The sequence below is a fragment of the Gossypium hirsutum genome, chromosome D04, assembly GCF_007990345.1.
Source record: "Gossypium hirsutum isolate 1008001.06 chromosome D04, Gossypium_hirsutum_v2.1, whole genome shotgun sequence".
Taxonomy (NCBI): domain Eukaryota; kingdom Viridiplantae; phylum Streptophyta; class Magnoliopsida; order Malvales; family Malvaceae; genus Gossypium; species Gossypium hirsutum.
Window position 1 is genome coordinate 50,703,735 of NC_053440.1, and position 22,389 is coordinate 50,726,123.

At 32.3% G+C, this 22,389-nt stretch overlaps 2 protein-coding genes across 7 annotated transcripts; one reads left to right on the top strand and one right to left on the bottom strand.

Annotated features, from left to right (window-relative positions):
* Positions 1-8,161: 8,161 nt before the first annotated feature.
* LOC121215919 (amino-acid permease BAT1 homolog) lies at positions 8,162-12,316 on the bottom strand. Of its 2 annotated transcripts, none has more exons than XM_041090788.1 (8): positions 11,786-12,316; positions 11,400-11,660; positions 10,297-10,315; positions 9,963-10,182; positions 9,703-9,884; positions 9,071-9,360; positions 8,848-8,977; positions 8,162-8,624 (listed from the first exon to the last, which is right to left on the bottom strand). In XM_041090788.1, exons 1-8 carry the CDS (start codon positions 11,890-11,892, stop codon positions 8,283-8,285), a joined length of 1,551 nt encoding a protein of 516 aa, XP_040946722.1. In that variant the 5' UTR covers positions 11,893-12,316; the 3' UTR covers positions 8,162-8,282. The 2 variants fall into 2 exon arrangements, with proteins under 2 accessions (XP_040946722.1, XP_040946723.1); XM_041090789.1 differs by having other exon boundaries at positions 10,113-10,182; positions 11,786-12,211.
* A 45-nt stretch (positions 12,317-12,361) lies between these two features.
* Positions 12,362-16,440, top strand: LOC107939770 (uncharacterized). 5 transcript variants are annotated; one of them, XM_041090794.1, is made up of 9 exons: positions 12,593-12,902; positions 13,071-13,097; positions 13,284-13,524; positions 13,826-13,932; positions 14,355-14,531; positions 14,778-15,359; positions 15,521-15,636; positions 15,779-15,929; positions 16,047-16,440. In XM_041090794.1, exons 4-9 carry the CDS (start codon positions 13,905-13,907, stop codon positions 16,250-16,252), a joined length of 1,260 nt encoding a protein of 419 aa, XP_040946728.1. In that variant the 5' UTR covers positions 12,593-12,902; positions 13,071-13,097; positions 13,284-13,524; positions 13,826-13,904; the 3' UTR covers positions 16,253-16,440. The 5 variants fall into 5 exon arrangements, with proteins under 5 accessions (XP_040946724.1, XP_040946725.1, XP_040946726.1 ...); XM_041090790.1 differs by lacking the exon at positions 13,071-13,097 and having other exon boundaries at positions 12,362-13,065; XM_041090791.1 differs by lacking the exon at positions 13,071-13,097 and having other exon boundaries at positions 12,502-12,902.
* The last annotated feature ends 5,949 nt before the right edge of the window (positions 16,441-22,389 follow it).

Sequence of the window (22,389 nt, forward strand, 5' to 3'; positions counted from 1 at the left end):
TAACTTAGTGAAACGGGGTAAAAACCAAATTTCATGATCCATTTCAATTCCATTTTCATATGATTCTCACCTCAATTTCATTTCATATTCAAATCACATATCGCCTAATGTAATTAGGCTTACAATTCAAAACATATTAAACATTTTCTTACTCAATCATCTAAAATCATAATACTCAAATTCATATCATAATAATAAATTTTCCAATTTAATCATTTGAAAAACATAATATTCATCTCAATACATAATTTTATAAATATTAACTAAATCATTCAAACTCATCTAAAACTCATAAAATAAAATAAAATAAACATAACTAGTCATAGTAAACTAAATATTCTAAAGCTTTATTTAATGAAAATAAGATATTAGCACAAACTGAAGTTTCAATCGCTTTACTCCTTTTCTTTGCCTTTCTCCTTCAATATGCTCGCTTCGTTTTTTAGCTACAATAGGAGCAATTCAATAAGAAACAATGCCATTTATCCATTCTAATACTAAAACCAATAATAACTAACTTAAATATGCATAGTTCATCAAGTTAACAATTTAAGTTTCCTAGTTCGAAATTCACATATCTTTCTACTTGATTATCTACTTTCAATTTCGTCTTTACCAGAATACTCACTGCTTCACAAGCTATCATTTAGTACCAATATTACACAAAGAGGCCAATGTTCCCTAATTCTCTTTCACCATGGCCAAATGTACCAAATAAACTTTCCATTCATTTTTATTCCTTTTTTACACTTCTAACAAGCTAGAACTCATCTTCTAACCATTTCCTATCCAAAAATATACCTACTTCACTTAAGTTTTCTAAGCTTCTGATCAAGTAACAAACTCTACAACCTCAAAAACCAAAGTCATTAAGAAGGTTCAGTAGAGAAAGGATTATAATGAGTTAAGTGACATATTTTGACCTTGAGGTACATCAAATGGATGTCTAGATTGTGTTTCTCAATGGTGACATTGATGAGACGACTATATGGCGTAGCCAAAAAGCTTTGTGTTCGGTGATGCTTTACAAATTAAAAAAAAATCATCTATGGGCTTAAGCATGCCTCTCATAAATGATATTAAAAATTTCACCAATTGTTTATCTCATTCAATTTTGAGATAAATTTGGTTGATAATCGTATATATCACAAGTTCAGTGGGAATAAGGTTCTATATTTGCTTTTATATGTTGATGACATTTTGTTTGCCAATAATAAGTAGTTTCAATCAATGGCTCAATAATGGTTTAGAGATTTAGGAAATGCAAAATATCTCTATTGTATTCTTAAGTTTGTACATGTTCGGATATTGCGTATATTGTTGCGACGTTGTACAAATATTTGAGCAATTTGGGTATGGATCATTGGAAAACAGTTGAACGATTCATATATTATTTTCAAAAAGAAAAAAAAACAAAACATTGCATGCTTAAATATCAAAGGTTCGATAAGTTAGAGATCATCAAATATACAAATCCGATTTTGATGGGATATGGATACAAAATATTTCCATTAAGGTGAAAATTATGAAAATAAATGATAGTCTTTTATTCAAATGATAACAAGAGTACATGAAAGTCAAAACATATAGACTTTAAATTCGCCATTATTAAAGTAAGAGTTTAGAGTGGTCAGATGTCTATAAAGTATATTGGGACAAACTGTAGCATCCTAACTTCTCGACTGATCAACCGGGCAAACCAAAATTGCTACAATCACACAAAATTTTTAATTAAGATATTAACAAGTGTATTAATGGTGATTAACAATAATAACTTCATTAAATTGTAGCAAGCAATTTCCGTTGGATTAATTACAATGTTTTTCAAACTCAGTTACAAGAAATTCTAATCCTGAGGATTAGCCTATAGGTTTCCCCCACTATATACATGTTACAGATGAGAGGAACAACCTTACATAAGCTTGACGGATTATGGCTTAATCCCTCTCCAGCATCTCGTATAGCTCATTTTACTTGAAAAGAATAACAAGAATCTAGGTAAGTTCAAATGAACTTAGTGAATTTTAATATAACACACTCGATCATGATATTATCATGTGATATGACTTCAATGGCCTGGTCTCAAGTTTGATATCAAAGGCACGAGGGCAGATCGCACGCCTTCTAGGTGCACACTTGACGTTTTCTAGGGCCCTTGCTAGCCCCTCTAGATTCTCCCCTGCAAGCTTCCTTTATTTTATTTTTTTCCCTTGTACTATATATGAATTTATAATTTAATAATTTATAAGAAATAAAATTATAATTGTTCATTTTTTTGGGTTGCTTCTCTTTACAATAAAATATTTATAATAATTTTACTAGTCCTTTTTTTCTATAATTTTGGTCAAATTTGCACTTAATCATAACCAATAACAGATCTATTTTTAAAAAAAATATTGTTCTTCTATATTTTTTCCTATCACTTTGGTGAAAATGAAGCTTTGACTACTTATTACCCTTCCTCAATTTCAGTTTATTTACTTAAAAAAGAGATATAAAAGTAGTTTATCATAAAAATGCATTAATTTATTAGTAAAATCGAATATTATAAACCCAAATAGAGGTGTAGTAATGATTCTATTATCAGACGTATTGTGAGCATCCCTCCACCACACCTAGCTGATGGACCTGATAGGATTTCGTAGGTGTCGAATCCTAAAGGAGACTTTTTGGTGAAGAGCGCTTAGTGGTTACTAAAGGAAGATAGTTGGAATCCCAACGATCCGATATGGAATACTCCTTGAAATTTCAAAGGCCCTCATGGAGTTCAACTTTTTCTTTCACTCACCTTTAAAGAACATCTTCTCACTAACATGGAGTGTGTTCGACAAGGCATTAGCCATGAAACATCGTGTCTAATTTGTGGTCATGCTGAAGAGAGCGTCTTACATGTTTTTAGAGACTATTTGACTGCTAAAGAAGTTTAGAGACAAATTATTCCTTCTAATCAGGATAATTGGTTTTGCATACTAATGGAGTTGTTAATTTGAGTACAGGTTTAGCATTCGCAGGGGGGTGATATGGAATCATCAAGGGAACTGGATTTTGGGATTTAACCATGTTAGAAGTTGTGTGACCCAAATTCTTGTAAAAATAAACACAAGTGGCAAGATAAGGGGATCTATGAGGGCGAACTCCGATATTTGATGTTTACTTCCTCTATTTGATGTTGATTACAATAAGGTGTTTTAACCTTACTGTATTGCTTCTATTTGACTTTGATTAGAATAAGGTTTTAAACCTATAAATAGACGTAATCATCTCTCCTCTTGTATCATTCGAATTTGACATAATGAATTTTCTTCTCCTCTGCCCGAGGTTTTTCTCCCAAAAGAGTTTCCACGTAAAAAAATTATGTGTGTTCTATTTTTCTTTCTTTTCTTTGCGATACATTGTCATTATCGACGTTCTATTTTTCACAAACCATTCTCTAGGGATGTGTTCTGTTTTTTATGCTGAGCTGTAGGGTATCTTCAATAGGCTAATTATTTTGCAAGATTGAGGTTTAAATAGCATATTGACTCACACGGATAGCCTTGAGGTAGTTCATGCTTTGTAAAGGTGTAATACAACTAGTTCGAGCTCTGCAATGGTTAGGCGGATCCAAAAAAAGCTACAAAGTTTCGAGCATTGGAAGATAAGACATGTACAAAGGGAAGCCAACATCGTCGTTTTTTATTGCATATATTGTTAAGACGTTGTACAAATATTTGAGCAATTTGGGTATGGATCATTGGAAAGTAGTCGAACGATTCATATATTATTTTCAAAAAGGAAAAAAAAACAAAACACTGCATGCTTACATATCGAAGGTTCGATAATTTAGAGACAGATCTGATTTTGATGGAATATGGATACAAAGTTTTTCCATTAAGGTGAAAATTATGAAAATAAATTATAGTCTTTTATTCAAATAATAACAAGAGTACATGAAAGTCAAAGCATATAGACTTTAAATTCCTCATTATTAAAGTAAGAGTTTAGAGTGGTCAGATGCTTATAAAGTATATTGGGACAAACTGTAGCATCCCAACTTCTCGACTGATCAACCGGGCAAACCAGAATTGCTACAATCACATAAAATTTTTAATTAAGATATTAACAAGTGTATTAATGGTTATTAACAATAATAACTTCATTGAATTGTAGCAATCAATCTATGTTAGAATAATTACAATGATTTTCAAACTCAGTTACAAGAAACTCTAATCTTGAGGCTTAGCCTATAGGTTTCCCCCACTATATGCATGTTACGGATAAGAGGAACAAGCTTACATAAGCTCGACGGATTCTGGCTTAATCCCTCTCCAGTATCTCGTATAGCTCATTTTACCTGAAAAACATAACAAGAAGCTAGGTAAGTTCAAATGAACTTAGTGAATTTTAATATAACACACTCGATCATGATATTATCATGTGATATGACTTCAATGGCCTGGTCTCATGTTTGACATCAAAGGCACGATGGCATATCGCACGTCTTCTAGGTGCACACTTGACGTCTTCTAAAGCTCCTGCTAGCCCCTCTAGATTCACCCCTGCATGCTTCCTTTATTTTATTTTTTCCCTTGTACTATATATGAATTTATAATTTAATAATTTATAAGAAATAAAATTATAATTTTTCATTTTTTTGGGTTGCTTCTCTTTACATTCGCTCATATTTAGGATGTTGTAGTAGGTTTTTATAATAATAAAAAAACAAAGATATACTTGTATAAAATTTTATTTCATCTTTTTCATCTTTTTTAAATTTTAATATTGTTTAATGTTTGTAGTAATCTTTCTAACTGTTTGAAACCTTTATTATTGACAGATTAGCATAGGTGTATTATGTATCGAGTTTTACTCTTTTAACATTCTATGAGTTTAGTTCCTTTTTCTACCAAGAAAAAAAATTGAACGATAAATTTTTATTTTTTAGAAATTTAGTAAGTGCATTGAGTTTTTTTTTAGAAATTTTTAAGCTTTCTGGTCCCCACAAATGAACAAAGTTTCATTTTCTTTACCATATTTACATGTATGAATAGTTCCAAATTCTTTTATGTTGGAGATTCTTACTTTTTGGGTAATATGGTTTGCGATGAGGAGATTAAAAAGGCTCTCTTTGATATGACTTCATTAAAGGTTCCAGGTAGTGATGGGTTTTAGGCTAATTTTTTCAAAAACAGTGGAGTGTGGTGGGAAAAGATGTTTGCGATTGGGTTAAAAAGATTTTTACCGATGGCTTTATCGATCCAAATTCGAATAATACTTTCATTCCTCTTATCCCTAAAGTTTCTAATCCTAAAACTTTTTCACAGTTTTGACCCATTAGTCTCTGCTCTATGTTTTATAAATTGGTGATGAAAGCTATATCGAATCATTTTAGGGTTGTTTTCCCTAAAATTATTGTTGAGGAACAAGTAGGGTTTATAGCTGAGAGAAATATTACTGATAACATCGTTATAGCTCAAGAAGTTATTCATTCGATGAAAGGTAGGAGGAACATGAAGCCTTGGATGATGATTAAAATTGATCTTAAAAAAGCTTATGATAAGGTTAGGTGGGAGTTGATTGAAGCATTTATTCAGGCGGCTAGCATTCTGGAATATTTGGGGAAGGTTATTATGTCTACAATTTCAAATTCTACCATGCATATATTGTGGAACGGGTGCTCTACTCAAAAGTTTAAGCCGGCAAGGGGCATACGCCAGGGATGTCCTGTTTCTCCTTACTTGTTCGTTCTCTGCATCGAATGGCTTGGACATGATATTTGTTCCAAGATTTCTAATAATCAGTAGCATCCAATTAGACTCTCCAGGTCAGGTCCTAACTTATCTCATCTTTTTTTTGCTAGTGATTTAGTTATTTTTAGCAGGGCTGATATGAAGCATGCCAAAATCACCAAAGGAGTTTTAGATCGCTTTTGTGCTTACTCGGGACATAGAGTTAATGCTCATAAGATAAATATTTGTTTTTCCCATTGTGTCGAGGAGGATTCTTAGAGAACTGATTAGTAACTAGATAGGTTTTCAAAAGGTTAACGATCTTGAATCCTATTTAGGGGTTCCCTTATTCTATAGAAGAGTCACTAAAGGTACCCCAAGATTTGTGGTGGAAAAGGTACGTACTAAACTTTCCAGTTGGGATGCTGGATAGTTGTTTCTTGTCGAGAGAGCTACTTTAGCTCAATTTGTTTTGCTTTCTATACCTAACTATTTTATGCAGACTATGATGATACCTAAAGGGATATGCGAGGAAATTAAGAGTTTGGTTAGACAATTCATCTGGGGTTCTTCAAGTGGGAAGAGGAAGTTGGCCCTTACTTTTTTCAATAGCATTCTAATAGAGGTCTCAGGTTGAGAAGATTAGAAGACCAAAATGTCTTTTTTCTCATGAAGTTGGGGTTTAATCTAGTTTCAAACCATAAAGCCTTATGGGTTAAGGTTCTTCATTCTAAGTATGGTTTGGAAGATAGCTTGCCTAATAATATTATGAGAAATAATTGTTCTTTTCTATGGAAAGGTATGTCGAGGATATGATATGGCCCTTATTCAGACATAACTTGATATGGTTAATGGGCAATGAAAAGTCTGTTCAATGCTAGCTGGATCCTTGGATACCTCAAATTGGATCGTTAATCAGTCAAATACCTTCGTACCGAAATTCGGAGGTAGATTGCCGACTTAAAGACATGGTTACTTTAGAGGGTAATTGGAATCTCAATCTCTTCCGTTTATGGGTCTCTAATTCTATTATCAGACGTATTGTGAGCATTCTTCCACCACACCCAACTGATGGGCCTGATAAGATTTCGTAGGAGTCGAATCTTAACTTATTGGTCACTAAAGGAAGATAGTTGGAATCTTAAGGATCCGATATGGAATACTCCTTCAAATTCAAAGGCCCTCATAGAGTTCAACTTTTTCTTTTTCTCACCTTTAAAGAACATCTTCTCACTAACATGGAGTGTGTTAGATAAGGCATTAGCCATGAAACATCGTGTCCAATTTGTGGTCATGCTAAAGAGAGCATCCTACATGTTTTTAGAGACTTTTTAACGACTAAAGAAGTTTGGAGACAAATTATTCCTTCTAATTAGGATAATTGGTTTGAATACAGTTGGAGTTGTTAATTTGAGTACAGGTTTTGCATCCGCAGAGGGAGTGATACGGAATCATCAAGGGAACTGGATTTTGGGATTTAACCATGTTAGAAGTTGTGTGACCCAAATTCTTGTTAAAATAAATACAAGTGGCAAGATAAGGGGATCTACGAGGGTGAACTCCGATATTTGATGTTTACTTCCTCTATTTGATGTTGATTACAATAAGGTGTTTTAACCTTACTACATTACTTCTATTTGACTTTGATTAGAATAAGGTTTCAAACCTATAAATAGACGTAATCGTCTCTCCTCTTGTATCATTCGAATTCAACATAATGAATTTTCTTCTCATCTACCTGTGGTTTTTCTCCCAAAAGGGTTTTCACGTAAAAAAATTCTTTGTATTCTATTTTTCTTTCTTTTCTTTGCGATACATTGTCATTATCGACGTTCTATTTTTCACAAACCATTCTCTAGGGATGTGTTCTGTTTTTTATGCTGAGCTGTGGGGTATCTTCGATGGGCTAATTATTTTGCAAGATCGAGGTTTGAATAGCATATTGATTCACACGGATAGCCTTGAGGTAGTTCATGCTTAGTAAAGGTGTAATACAACTAGTTCGAGCTCTGCAATGGTTAGGTGGATCCAAAAAAGCTACGAAGTTTTGAGCATTGGGAAATTTGACATGTACAAGGGGAAGCCAACGTCGTCGTTGATCGAATTGCCAAGAGGGTGTTTGCAAAGAGGGAGGGAGTTAATGTTTTGACATCTGCTCCTACAGATCTTCTAGTCTTTCTCAAAAGTGACAAAGCTAACGCTACTTTCGATTGTATCAATGTAGTTTAATCTTTTAAGTTATGTTTTTATCACCAAAAAAATTTGATAACTGAAAATATTTAATAGCATGTGTTGCAATATAATTAATTGCTCTAATTTCCATGTATGAAGAACCATATATAAACAATTAATTCCATATTTCCCGCTCCCTCACAAAGTTTTCACGTGCTACCAAACGGCTGCTATTCCCTTGGGTTGAAGTATATACTAAAATATGCAATTCAGGCTCTATGTTAAAGAATTAAGTAATTCAGGTATTAATAAAAAAAATCTAAAAGGCGATTTGAATTTGATAAAATATATGAACAAAACGTATTTGTCTATTATTGTTATTTAATCTTAAAGACGTGTATTTTATATGTTGGTAATGGGACCAGTAAACCAATGTCGAGCACTAACGATCCACCAAGAAACAGTAATAAAAAGCAGACCACCAACAGCAACAGGCGTGTAGTTGAGTGTCTCAGAGGTGACTGGATAGGCAACAGGCAATGAGAATAGGACCGAGATGGTCGCCACCCATAGCACTGCGATCCAACCAACCACCACTCCATAGCGCCCGAGGTTGAAGGGTCCTGGGACAAACGATTTCCGACCCAAGCTTACCCTAAAGAATATTGGTAGGGCGTAAGCGATGTATAGTCCTATTGTTGCAATAGATACCATGGCCTGAAATGCCACCAAGCTTCCTAGAGACTGCAACGACAACAACAAACATAAACAAAGGGAACATTGTTTGCTATTAATGAATATTGCTAATTGCTAATTGCTAATTGCTAAACATGGAGGAAACAAGTACTTATATCTGTTCCATCCACTAGCCTATATCAATATCATCTAAACTGGTACGAATTGAATTTACCACTCGGATGCAACAAATAAAGGATTCATTTAAGTAATGGTTAATTGGATGGCATACCGTTAGTGCCATACAAAAGGAGATAAATGCAGAGAGCCAAACTGCATTTATAGGAACCTCCTGCTTGTTTACTTTATGCCATAAAGATGACAATGGCATGGCACCGTCTCTCGAGAACGCATAAACCATCCTGAAAACAGATATCTAGTTCAATCAATTGCCACTTGATAGAAAACAATATCCAAGAGATTTGTCTTACAAGAACATAAGAAAATGGATTTACCTTGAGTTGCTAGTAACGGAACTCATACCGCAAAAGAATATGGCAATTGCAATCACTCCCAAGCAAATAATTCCCCCAACACCACTGCCATATCTATTCTTAAATGCAAGGTAAAATATTTCAGCGATAGCATAGCCTCCGGCATCATTATCTTCACTCAAAAGATATGGGATGTCGGTAACTGCAAAGGTAATACCGAGTAGGTAACCCCATCCAAAAATAATAGATATCCCAATGGCACTAATTATTCCTTTTGGTCCATTCTTATCAGCATTCTTGGTTTCCTCTGTCTACAAATAGAAGTTTAAGATGAACAACATGATTTAGTTCCATTTGTCAGATTGGAAGTGTTCCATAAGGCAGAAGTAATTAAAAATCCAACGCAAAAGCCAATCTAATGATAGTACAAATTCACACAACGCTGGTAAAACTTTGTTCTTGTTCATGTTTCCAAAAGCAGACCTAACAAATAGCATGCCCTAAAGATTTATGTCATTAAGTTTCACCAAAGATATACGGAACCGTTACATGGTACTCAATTAAGTTTGATAACCTTTTGTTACCCTTGATTTTTCTACAGCTTTAAAGATGCGTTTGATTGAGAAGGAAATTAAGGAAAGGCAAAAGTTTACCATATGAGCAGATGCATCATATCCAGTAAGGGTATATTGACTCATAAGAAGCCCAAGAACAAAAATATAGACTTTACTGTTTATTCCCTCTCCATTATCAGTGTTGAAATGAGTGAACACAAACTTGGCACTAGCCCTCTCCGTAGCAACTGAGGGTATGAGGATCATAAGAAGAACAACACCTAGAAGCAAAGAACTGTAAGTCAAAAACGGGGGATTGCTTAAGCCAGAATTCATGTTAAGCCCGGATATCTTCATACCTAGAAGATTCCATACAGCAGCTAGCTGCCCAAAGAAAGATAAAACTGAAATGGGAAGACTGTTTATTATAGCATGCATAGATAGAATTGCCCCATGGAAAGCAATCACTACATATTTAGATGCCTCATATCCACCACCATTTTTTCCACCTGTGCTAAGGAGAATTATCACCTGAATCAGTTGTGCAAGTGAGAAATCTACACTTGTTGTAACAGCCCACTGCAAATGAAAAAGTAGTTTATGTTGTTAGAACTTGTTATTGTGTTAGTATCTAATCTCCATGAAGATTGCCTTCCACTGATACATTCAAGCAAATGAAATTCGAAGACACACCTGACCAACAATATTGAACCTGCCAATAAATAAATTGTCTGCATTAGAGGCATCGAAGGGAGATAAAGCTGGCTATCCCTTTTGATTATACAGAAGTACAAATATGAACATATGTAAGCTCTAAGACAACAGTGAGTCAGTGAGATAAAACCCTATTGTCTACTGAGACAATTCAGTACTAATAAGGGGAAACGGAAAAGAAGAGCTTGTTATTCAAACTGTAATTGGATTTCTATGCAGAATCACACCCGAATTTATACAAGAAAGTGGCTAATATACATGGAAAGGAGCACCAAAGCAAAAGTGTTTCCCTTTCCCATGGTCTCAGGTGTGAGGTAGGGCATGAGCATGCCAAGTACTGAGGTTGAATTACACTGTAGGAAATCAAAGGGAAACTAAAATCCTACATCAAGACCATTTATCTAATGAAAAGAACATATATGCACAGAGGGCACAAGAACTTAATGGCCTCAATTTTGGGGCTGAAGCAGTGACAAATATATTTTTAATGGACCTCATGTGCAAAAATACAGAGCTCTAAAACATGCAGTACATGCTCAAAGGAAGCTTAATCTATGATTTGATCCAGTGTTTTGGAGCTATACTTCAATAAAAATATAAGATGACGTCAGCTTGAGAAACCAATCAAGCTGGCCATGGTTATGTCATCCGTATGCATCCTGTACTGCCAGGAAAACGATCTAATAACATACGCAAAACGAGCTTCTCGTACAGTTGATAGTTCATATGGTCAATAAAGCTTCTCAACTCTCAAGAGCTTAAACTTGTAGACTAAGAACACTAACTCTCAGGTCAAAACCATAAAAACACTAGCATCGACCACAAATTAATGCAAAATCGAATAAGAATATCTCATTGGCAGGTTTACGGCATAATCAAAACAAAATCCCAGTCAAATGTCATAATCTTCCTTTTGGCAATGAAAGTTTCCACCATTCATAAACTGGATTCAATTAAATAAAGGCAATACCATCATCGAATTTAAGATCGAAGCAATAAAGTCTCAGTCATAAAGTAGCAAAACTCATCAAAGTGAATGTGAACTGTAGATGTTAGTTAATTAAAAAAAGAAACCCAATTACCAGCCAGTGAACCAAGAGGCAAAGGGTGCCCAATTTCGGCCAGCAAGCCTAGCACTCCAATAATAAAGGCCACCAGAAGTTGGGTAAGAGGAACAGATTTCAGCCATTGATAACCCAACAAACATGGTAAACCCACCAGCTATAAACCAACCATAAACCAAAGAGATTGGTCCACCAAAAGTCAACCCAGTGTTGTAGAGTGTGGTGATACCAGTAAGCACTGATATGATGGAAAATGAAAACGCAAAATTCGAAAACACCCTGCAATATGGTTTGAACAAAAATCAAACAAAGAGAGCTCATCCTTTTTTTTTTTTTTGGTTTCCGGTTGACACTCTTCACAATCAAAATTTGAAACAAGTAAAAAGGGTTGTGAAGAACTTTACGATAAATCACGCTTGAGCTCTTGTTTGTAGCCAAGCTCTCTGAGACGGGACTGCCCTGAATCCACCAAAACGCTCCCATTTTCAACTGTATGAGATGGAACACCCATTTTTTGGCAGACCTGAACCGTACTTTTCACAACGGAAAGGAGAAAAAGGAAAAGGATATATTGGGTTGTTTTTCTTCTTTCTTTCTTTTTTTTTTCTCTCTGTTCCCGTTCTTCCTTACTGTATAACCAATCACTCTCTGTGATTCTTGTGTCCTTATGAATTATTTAATGATTAATCAAAGATCATATGCAGATCAGATCCCATATAAAAGTCAGATCAATGGAAATTTGTGATAACTTCACTGGCCAAATAGAGGGTTTCACACACTGCTATGCATTGATGACAAATTCAAGAAATGGTTTTTTTTTTGTCACATAACAGTAATTAGGAAAAAAAATGGGAAATTCGAGGCCAGGATAGTGGATGGTCAAACACACCAAGTTCAAGCTGTACACAAGCATAGGGCGAATCCAATTGCTTGCATGATTATTATTTTTTTCATTTTCAGTTAATTTAATTTAATTTTTTACTTGATACAGAGCCACTGAAATGATCGTAAATTGAATATATTTTTTAACACATGTTAAAATGAAATTGATTGCCACCAACCAATCGTTAATAATTCAACGCTGAATAAATGGTGGTTTCAACGTGTGGAAACGAGGACCGACACTCTGTTCATTGTGAAGTAAATCCAGGAATTTTGTTTCTCCTCCAATTTTAAATTGTGCAATTTGTTTAGAATCTTACACTATGTTTGGTTGGGTGTATTGGCTAATCCAATACACCCCTAATCGGTGGCCCCACCCAATCCTCCCTCATTCCTATGTTTGGTTCATAGTATTGCCTAATACAGGCCTATTACGTTACGCCCCTAATCCTCGAAATTCTCTGTTTTGTAATCCCTGCCTCCTCCTCAGATTACATCCGTTTTACATCTCACGCCCTGATTTGCCCTCCCAACTCGAAATCCACCTCCAGCCTCTCCCTCCCAACATCAAACAGCAGCTGCGAGCGAAGTCACCTCCACCCGACTCCACCGTCTCAGGTCTCCGGCCCCATTATTTCGGTAAGTGCTTGTTCACTGTATCTTTCCATCCTCTTGTTCTGGGGTGTTTTTACTGTATTTCCCGTTGTGGGTTGTGATGTTCATGGCTGCTTTCTTTGGGTTTTTTGGCTATGCTCTTCAATGGCTTGTTATCAAACAAATCATTTCCCTGCCTTATTTCCTGGTTAGTTCTCCATCTTTATAGACTCTTTCATGGTATTAGTAACTTTGATAGACTTAAATTGCCTGGTTTCTCTTCTTCCTGGGATTTCTAATCTGTTCTATTTTTTTACTGAATTTTGCAGTTTTTTTTCCTTCCATTTTCTTTAAATTATTTATTCTATTTTCAGAATTTGCTGCTTTTGTAAGTTTAATTTTTTTTATCTTCGTTTCCATGGGTAGGTTGGGGGGTTAGTGGAATAATTATATACTGAACCTCAATCCATACAAAATCAAACATTAGAACACAATGTAAAGAGATTGTAAAGGAAGAAGCGCCATCGTCCTCCTCCGGTGTCGTTCCTGCGGAAAGCCGTCCTTTTGGTAGCCTGAGAGGTGTTCAATGGCGTATCAATCTTGGGATTCTACCTCCTTCTTCTTCAATTGATGATCTTCGTAGGGTAACTGCTGATTTTCGCAGAAGGTAACCATTTCATCTTTACCTTTTCTTTTTTTTTTAAATCCTAAGAAAAATTTAGCATCAGAGTGTGAATTTTTAAATTACAGCTTCTTTTTTTATTGTACAGATTACCTAAACTTGATTTAATTTTTTTTTCTAATTTTATATCCATTTTGTTCATATTTTTATAAAGCATTTCAGCTAATTCTAGCTTAAATTTTATTTAAAATTGATAACTTTGTGTCTCTCTTAGATTGTTTCAAAGAACATTGTTTTCCTTAATTAAATTATAATTTTTTTTTGTAAACTAACTTCGTGAATTTAGATATGCTGGTTTGAGAAGGCAACTGTTAGTGGATCCACATGTTCCCAAGGATGGAGCAACCAATTCCCTTGATCTTGTTATGGATAATCCACTTTCACAAAACCCAGGTAATTGTAATGTTTATGCTTTCTGTTTTGCTGTATTGCTTCGATTTTTAGTTCATTATTGATTAAATTAAACAATTTGCATTGTTGATCCATCAGCTTTTGTTTTAACTAGTATTGTTGTTTACTCCTTGTTATGTTATCTTGATTAATGTTGAATTCATATGGACAGTGATTATGGGTCCAATGTCTGTTTCAATTTCATAAAATGGAGAATCTCTTTTCCTGGATTTACACCTTATCATGGTTAGTTGGCTTTTTCGAGCCAGGAATTGTAACTGAACTTTGTCAATGGAAAATTAGATCGCCCTGAATGCTTGGAATATTTCTTCTATGAGCAAATTTACTATGGTTTCGACGTATTTTATGATTTTAGGTGTTTTTTGCTTGATCTATAGTTAAACCATAGTGAATTCTTCATGCAGACAGCACCTGGAGTCAATACTTTCGGAATGCTGAGCTGGAGAAAATGGTTAACCAGGATTTATCACGATTATATCCGGAGCATGAAAGCTACTTCCATACTCCTGGATGCCAGGGTATGTTGAGGCGCATACTATTGCTGTGGTGTCTTCGACACCCGGACTGTGGTTACAGACAAGGTATTTTTCTTAACTATTCTGCATGCATGTGTTATATAATTTCATGCTATCTCGCTGTAGGTTTTGGAAAGCTAAATCAGCAATGCCTTGCAATTCTAAATATTGACTGTGTTTTCACGATTTTGAATCTGAATGCTTTTAGGGTAATTGGAGTTGGTAATTCAAATTTTATTCCATAGTATGGAATGAAAAACTTGAGGCGTCAAGCTGGCACTTTATCTGTTTCCCTTACTTGTTTATTTGTAGGAATGCATGAACTCTTGGCTCCTCTTTTGTATGTTCTTCATGTTGATGTCAAGCGACTGTTGGAAGTGCGGAAGCTATATGAAGACCTCTTCATTGACAAATTCGACGGATTTTCATTTGAAGAAAATGGTGTCGCTTACAATTTTGATTTTAAGAAGTTCGCAGATTCCGTGGAAGATGAGATTGAATCTCAGGGCAATTCAAAGCAAGTTATGAGTCTTTATGAGCTTGATCCTGAGTTACAAGCGGTTGTATTGCTAAGTGATGCTTACGGAGCTGAAGGTGAACTCGGTATTGTCTTGTCTGAGAAATTTATGGAACATGATGCCTACTGTATGTTTGATGCTCTGATGATTGGGGCACATGGTTTAGATGCTTACGGGCTGGGCCTTTTAAATTTATTTTTACTCTTGCTCATCAAAGCAAAACTTTTGTTGGGTTCTTATAAGCTACATTCTTTACAATCAAAGTTCTTATTCCTTCACCCGTGTCAGGTTGATGATGGAGTTGTGCTACCAGATGAAGCTTCTCTTTACTTGACAGCAATTGAGGATGCCGAGTACAAAGACGACAAGATCGAATGTGAGTATAACAGACTGCTAAATTGATATAAATCTAGGTATTCATGTTCATATGTATTTGTATAACTTTCAACGAGTTTTTCTATTGTGTTTCATTGCAATTCAACTTTTTGTATTCTTATATATACCCCATCTTTTCTACATGGCATCATCTTGCTACAGTTTGGAATAATGTTTATGGCTTTGACATGAGTTGTATAAAAAAGCAAGCTATGATGGAACCTCTTGTTGACACGGTTGACCAGAAACAAATTGTAACAAATTGCCACCTTCTCAAGGTGAGAAAATACACAAGCATATTCCTGTATGTATGTATATATCATTGGGTATCTATATATATGAACACTTATTGGAAATTATTTTACAAAATAATGTGTTTGGAGTACAACTGAATTATTTATTTTGGTTTTCTGGTTTCAGACAATGGATATTTCTAAGATGGTTCTTGGGGATGCTTCTTTCACTGCACCTTTCAAGCTTATTGCAGAGCGTGATGATTACATCCATGCTTTCGTTGCATATTTTGATGTTTCGTTTACCAAATGCCACAAATTGATGGGTTTCTCTACAGGTTTGTATCTACATCAAAATTCTCCATCTTTTGTCCTTTCCATTTTATCTACGAATAGAAATCAGCAAGCCAGCCTAGAAGAACTTTGCCTTGGCTAATGGCAAATACAAAATGCAGGACCAAGATCGCGAGCTACCCATTGGAAGCAAACAGTCCTATATCTAGAGGATGTGTTAACCATCTGTGAAGGGGAGACAATAATTGGGAGCATGACTGTTGCACCAAACAAGAAGAATCCCCGAGACGTTGATATAATGGTTAAATATTCATTGAGCGGACGACGTTGTGTGGTTTCGAGAGTTCAATTCTATAAGATGCGCTGATTTTGTTGCAGAGTATTTCATCACCACTACTAGCTGTAGGATACCTTGTTTGCATGTTCCTCAAATGTTTCACCAACATTTTTTTAATTCCTTTTCTACTTTCTTTTTTCTCGAAAGGTTTTCCCTGAGAAAGAAAAACACATAAGATGCATGTACTTCATTAACTCAATCCAACTGTTTTCTTCTCATGTATGCTTCATATTGAGTCTTGTGTTTTGTGCTGATGTGAGGGAGCATATATACAAATGACATTGGATGTATGACATAGGACTAAATAGATTTTGAGCTTTGACAAGCTGCTTATAAGCATTGTTTCTTATAGAAGAAACACATTATTGGAGAAAGCTTTTGAATCTCCCAACTATTGGATTTGGGTTTCTTTTTGACAATTTGTTTATTGTGCTTTTGTTTAGATGATGAGAAAGGAAAGTCAAGAATTATATTTACTCGTTAAGTTAAATGAAATATTTGTAATTTAAAAAAATAAAAATTCAATATAAATTTAAAATAAGAGTTTAACTAAAAAATAAGAGTTAGTGGCAAAAATTAATAAAATTTAAATTTTAGTGGTAAAATTCAATAACATAAAAATTAAGTTACAAATTTACTCATTTTTTAAAAAAATAACGGCAAATATAAATAAAAATAAAGTACAGTGACAAATTTCAATATTTATCTATAGTATGATGATAAATTATATATTTTTATTAACTTATATTTAATAATAATTATGTTAAATTATATTTTATAGTATTATATATTATGATTTTAGAAAATTCATATAAGAATATTTAATATTAAGAATTTTATTAAATCATATATTTTAATTAAAATATATTTAATATTAATTATTTCAAATTATATTTTATAGTATCATATATTATGATTTGAGTAAATTCATATAAGAATATTGATTATTAAGAATTTTATTATAAATTATATATTTTAATTAAAATATATTTAATAATAATTATGTTAAAATATGATTAAATTATTTATTACTGATAATAATAATCTTATTAAAATTTAAATAACAATAACAATAATCATTTACCAAAACAATTTTATGCTAAGGGTATTCTAGCCATTTTAGTTTTTTCCATTATGCTATTACACCTCTATTCCATTCAACCAAACACAAGATTACTATTACGCCTCTATTCCATTACATTCAACCAAACAGTGGATTAGCTATTACACCTCTAATCCAATACACCTCTAATCCCAATACACCTCTAATCCAATACACCTCTAATCCAATACAGCGAACCAAACGCACCCTTAATCTTTGACCACCGCAATTCTTTAGCTGTCATATCATAAGACTTTTTAATATTTTTATTTTTATAAATTTCAATTTTTTAAAAAATATCAAATTTAAGTCAAACAAATTTTTTAAAAAATCAAAACATTATATTTAATGAAAATACTATATTTGTCCATGGGTTGGGGCACCAGGCCTAGTCCAAAATGGGAGGGTTTAAGCAAAAATATAGGCTCAAAAAATAAACTTAGGTGCAAAATAAAACCCATTTATAAAACAGGCTGGACCTCAAATAATTTTTTTGGCTCAGCCTGAATTTGCAAAAAAAAAGTTATTTTTCACTTTTTGCTGTCATTTCGCTATTATATTGTTATTATATTATTGTTATTGTTTGGATATTGTATAACTCTTATTTTATTGTTAATTTTGCTACTATTTTAGAGGTATTTGCTTGTTAAGTTACACCTATCTTAGTGTTATTTAAGTATAAAGATTTTTTAAAGTTTAGTTTCAATTTGTTGAGAAACATTTATTTTAATGTTTTTGATGTATTATATTTTTTAAATTTTTTATATAAAAATAAATTTTAAAAAAATAATACAGACAGTCTATGTCTTGATTTTAGCATTTTTTATCCGAGTCAGACTTGGAAAAAAGTTTAGACCTATTTTCGGTTGGGTTGGGCCTGGGCCTATCAATCGGGTCTAGTATTTTGTTAGGACCCAACTTGGCCCATGGACAACTCTAGGAAATACTAACTACAACATTAATTTTTTTAAACATGATAGGTCGCATGACAATCTACATGTAATTCATGCTAATATTTATTATTTTTATGAATTTTTTATATTATCTTTAAATTTTTATTTTTATTAAATATTTTTATAATCTTTTAAATTATTTTTTGACATGACATATAAAACAAGTAATATCATATCAACATGAAGTACGTAGAACAAGTATGTGGATTGCCACGTCAACATTGTTAAAAAAAGTTTTAATCAGCATTTACATTAAAGAACGATTTTACTCTTTTTTAAAAATTTACAGTAAAATTTAGTTTAAAAAAGATAAAAATCAAATTGACAAAAAATGTAAATATTAAAAACTAAAATTTTAATAAAAAAAACTAATTTAAAGGTAAGGTTCACATTCAATATCACGCTATTGTATTAAATTTTAGGGTTTAATTCATAACTTATTGCAAATATATATAATTTTATTGGTAAATAAAGTATATAAATTTTCAGTAAAAGACATTAAAAATATAAATAGATAAGAGATTATTTATTATTTAAATCAGAATAAATTCTTACTTCTTTTTGGTGAAAATCTTTACTTTATTTTTTAAAAACATTAAATTATTTTTAAATAAAAAATTAACTCATTAATTATTTAATGCAGATAATGATTGGTAAGGTAAAAGTAGGGGAAAGATGGTGGAACAAAATTGAGCGTGGAGAAGAATAAAGGTGATGAGAGAATTAAAATGAGTGACCCGTAAGGAGTTTGAGAGTATGAATTTGGCCAAAAATGCCAAAAAGTAATCAAAAGTTATAAATTAGGGTTGAATAGGAATAATGGAAAAAAGAATTCAATCACTAAAAGTATTAGGTTAAACTACACTCAAGTCATCAAACTATTAGTAAGACTAAGTTTTGATCATTTAATTTCAAAAGATTACAAAATGGTCACTGAATTATTCAAAAATTATTTAGTTGTTAAAATTGTTGTTGTATGGCCTTCTCTATGCGCATCGTTTTCACCAATTGAAAACTCTTTTTCCCTTTTTCTAATGTAGTTTAGTTTGTTTTCATGAAACAACTTTGAATATTACGAATTTGTGAACCAAAATCCAAACAACTTTCATCTTCAATCTCTGACATTGATCGTTGGATCGACTTGGATCTAAGCTTTGAGTTCGCTAGCCGGACTTTTAAAGAAAACTTAACATCTAAATGACTTAAATAAAAACTTTCAAATAATTCAGTGACTTAAATGAAAACTTTCGAATAGCTCAATAATTATTTTATAATTTTTTAAAGTTGAAAGAAAAAAACGTAAAATTACTAATAATTTAGTAACCTTAAGTATAATTTACTCAAAGTTAATGCGTGAGTTCAAATTGTTGGTGATAGTTAATAACAAACAAGAGTTAGTATTTTGTTTTGAAGAAAAAAAAAAGCAATTCATCAAGTTAAATTGTTCAAAACATTCCAATAATGAAATTAAAATATATTTAGCATTATTCAAAATTTAATTTGAAATCGTTTTTTGTTACGTTGCCAGAATAAGCAAGCAAAATGGGAAGTCAGAAATGATGATGACAGAGATAGGGAAGATTCATGAGGAAGACCCTTCTAACGAGAATGAGATATCCTTTTATAAGGACAGATTTTTTAGCGAGATAACTTTTTATAGAATTGTGTTGTTTATAAATAAAACATTATTTGAAGTTTATATTTATAATATATGAATAATTATAATTTTTCAGTTCTATTTTTTTTATTTTTCTAAATAATATGATATTATTAATTAGCAACATAAACTACATAATGTTTTTGGTTTATACAACAATTGCTATGGTTGAAAAAAAAATGCATTCAAACATAACATTTGGCACGTTTTCTTTTTATAAAAAATAAATATATCATATATTATTAATTTATTTTAATTTTATAATTTTAAATTCTATTAAGGTTTTATCTTGTCAAAATTATAATTAAAATGATTTCTATTATCATGATTGGATTCTAATTTTATATGTTATTTAGTATACATTATAAAACAGAAGGTTCTTTTTATCGACTTTTTATGAAATAAAGTAACAACCAATAATAATCATTTAAAAATACTTAACCATGCATGACAATTAAAAAAATGTTATTTTACTTATGGTTATCCTATAATGTATTTAAATTTAAACAAATTAATATATTTTATATTACTACGGTAATCTTATAATATGATTGAGCATAAATTATATATTTTTATGTGTATGACTATTATTGATATATATTATTTTTTTATTTTAAAAGTATAGTATTCCCATGTACTAAAAAGAAATACATAAAAATAGGTCATTGATGATGATGATGATCAATTATCTTAATATTTTGTACTTAATGTAATATGATCCAAATTAAATTATATAATTTCTTACTATTATATGTGTTTTGGAATAATTTTCAGACATATAACTTTCTCCTCTGATTTTTAAAGTTATAAATTAGGTCATTGATGAGTATATCTAATATAATGATTTGTACCTTATGTTACAATAATACCTTTTCATGTGATATATAATAAATTAAATCTTTAATGAGATGAATTCTATGAAACTTTCCTTATCCCACAAAATAATTATTATTTTTTATAAAGATAAAATTAATATTTCTTCCTTATACATACGTATTTTTATTTTTATTTTCAAATTCAATCTTACAGATTTAGCTTGGCCAAGCCATAATATTAGTCTTTCATTTTACAATTCAATCTAACAATATAAATATGAAATGAATGCCCTTGATCAATAGATCAAACGTTAAGAGTTGAATATTAATCTATTTAAAGATACTTGATCTAATAATTTATATGCACGCTTCTTTCGTGTTAGTTGTGTAAATGTAAATATAACACTAATTTAATGCATCAAAATGCTAAACACAATGCATATATTTTTAACTTGTGTCATTTTTTTAATAAAATGTTCATATTATATTATATTTATTACACTAATTTTCTTTTGTTAAATATGTCACGTTCATCTGTCTCATTATAAAATATATGCACATAATAATATTTGAATCTAAGATCTCAAAATTTCCATTTCCTCAATTCTGCCATTTCAACCAAAACTGCATTTGGTTCTAAAATAAACTTTCTATAGTTTTATTATATAAAATTTTTCACTCAGTATGTCATAATATAACTAAATGATATATAATTATATTTTATTACACAAAACGAAGGTGACATTTGACGATGAAAAGGAAAGTGAGAATTCTTGGCAACGGTGTACTTAATGTGGAAGGATCTCCAGATTGTGTTTCTGGTTGAAAGCTTGAAAACTGACTTTATCAAGATCAAGGACTGATAGTGGATTGTTACACCAATGAAAGATACAAGGTAACTGATGAATCCAAAGAGTTAATCATAGGGGACAAAGATATTTGATCTACTATAAGCTGGTAGAACCATTAATTTGAAACAGAGCAAACCCTCTGATCTTGAGTTATGGCACGGGAGGTTAAGACATGTACACTTCAGAAGATTATAAAGGTTGGTGAGAAGCAATGATGTTAGAGAATTGCCAAAGTTAAGGGAGCAATTTGCAATTCTTAAAATATGTGGTGAATATTTGAAGGGAAAGCAGCAAAATGAGTCGCATATTCAGTTGCAATAGATCCAAACAACTACACCACTAGAGCTACTGCACATGAACTTAATGGGGTTAATGCTAACTGAGAGCTTGGGAGGCAACATCATATTTTTGTATGTGCAGATGACTATTCCAATTCACATGGGTAAGAGAAATCCGACACAGTTGATGACTTCAAGAAGCAAAAGGAACTTGAGAATGACAAGTGTTAGCCGCTAGCGTATTGAATAAATTGTCAGGATAAGGAGTAACCATGGAAAGGAAATCAGGAATGAAAAATTCTCTAAGTTTTGTGACAATGCCTGCATCCAACATGAATCTTTTGCTTTAAATACTCCATAATAGAACCGGGTCATTGAAGAATAACACCATCTAGGATATGGCACGGGTCATGTTAAATGCCAAGAGAGTTTTATGCAGGTTCGAGGCAGAGGCGATCAATATATCTTGTTGATGCCTAAGATGAGATGACACCCTATAAAATGTGAAAAT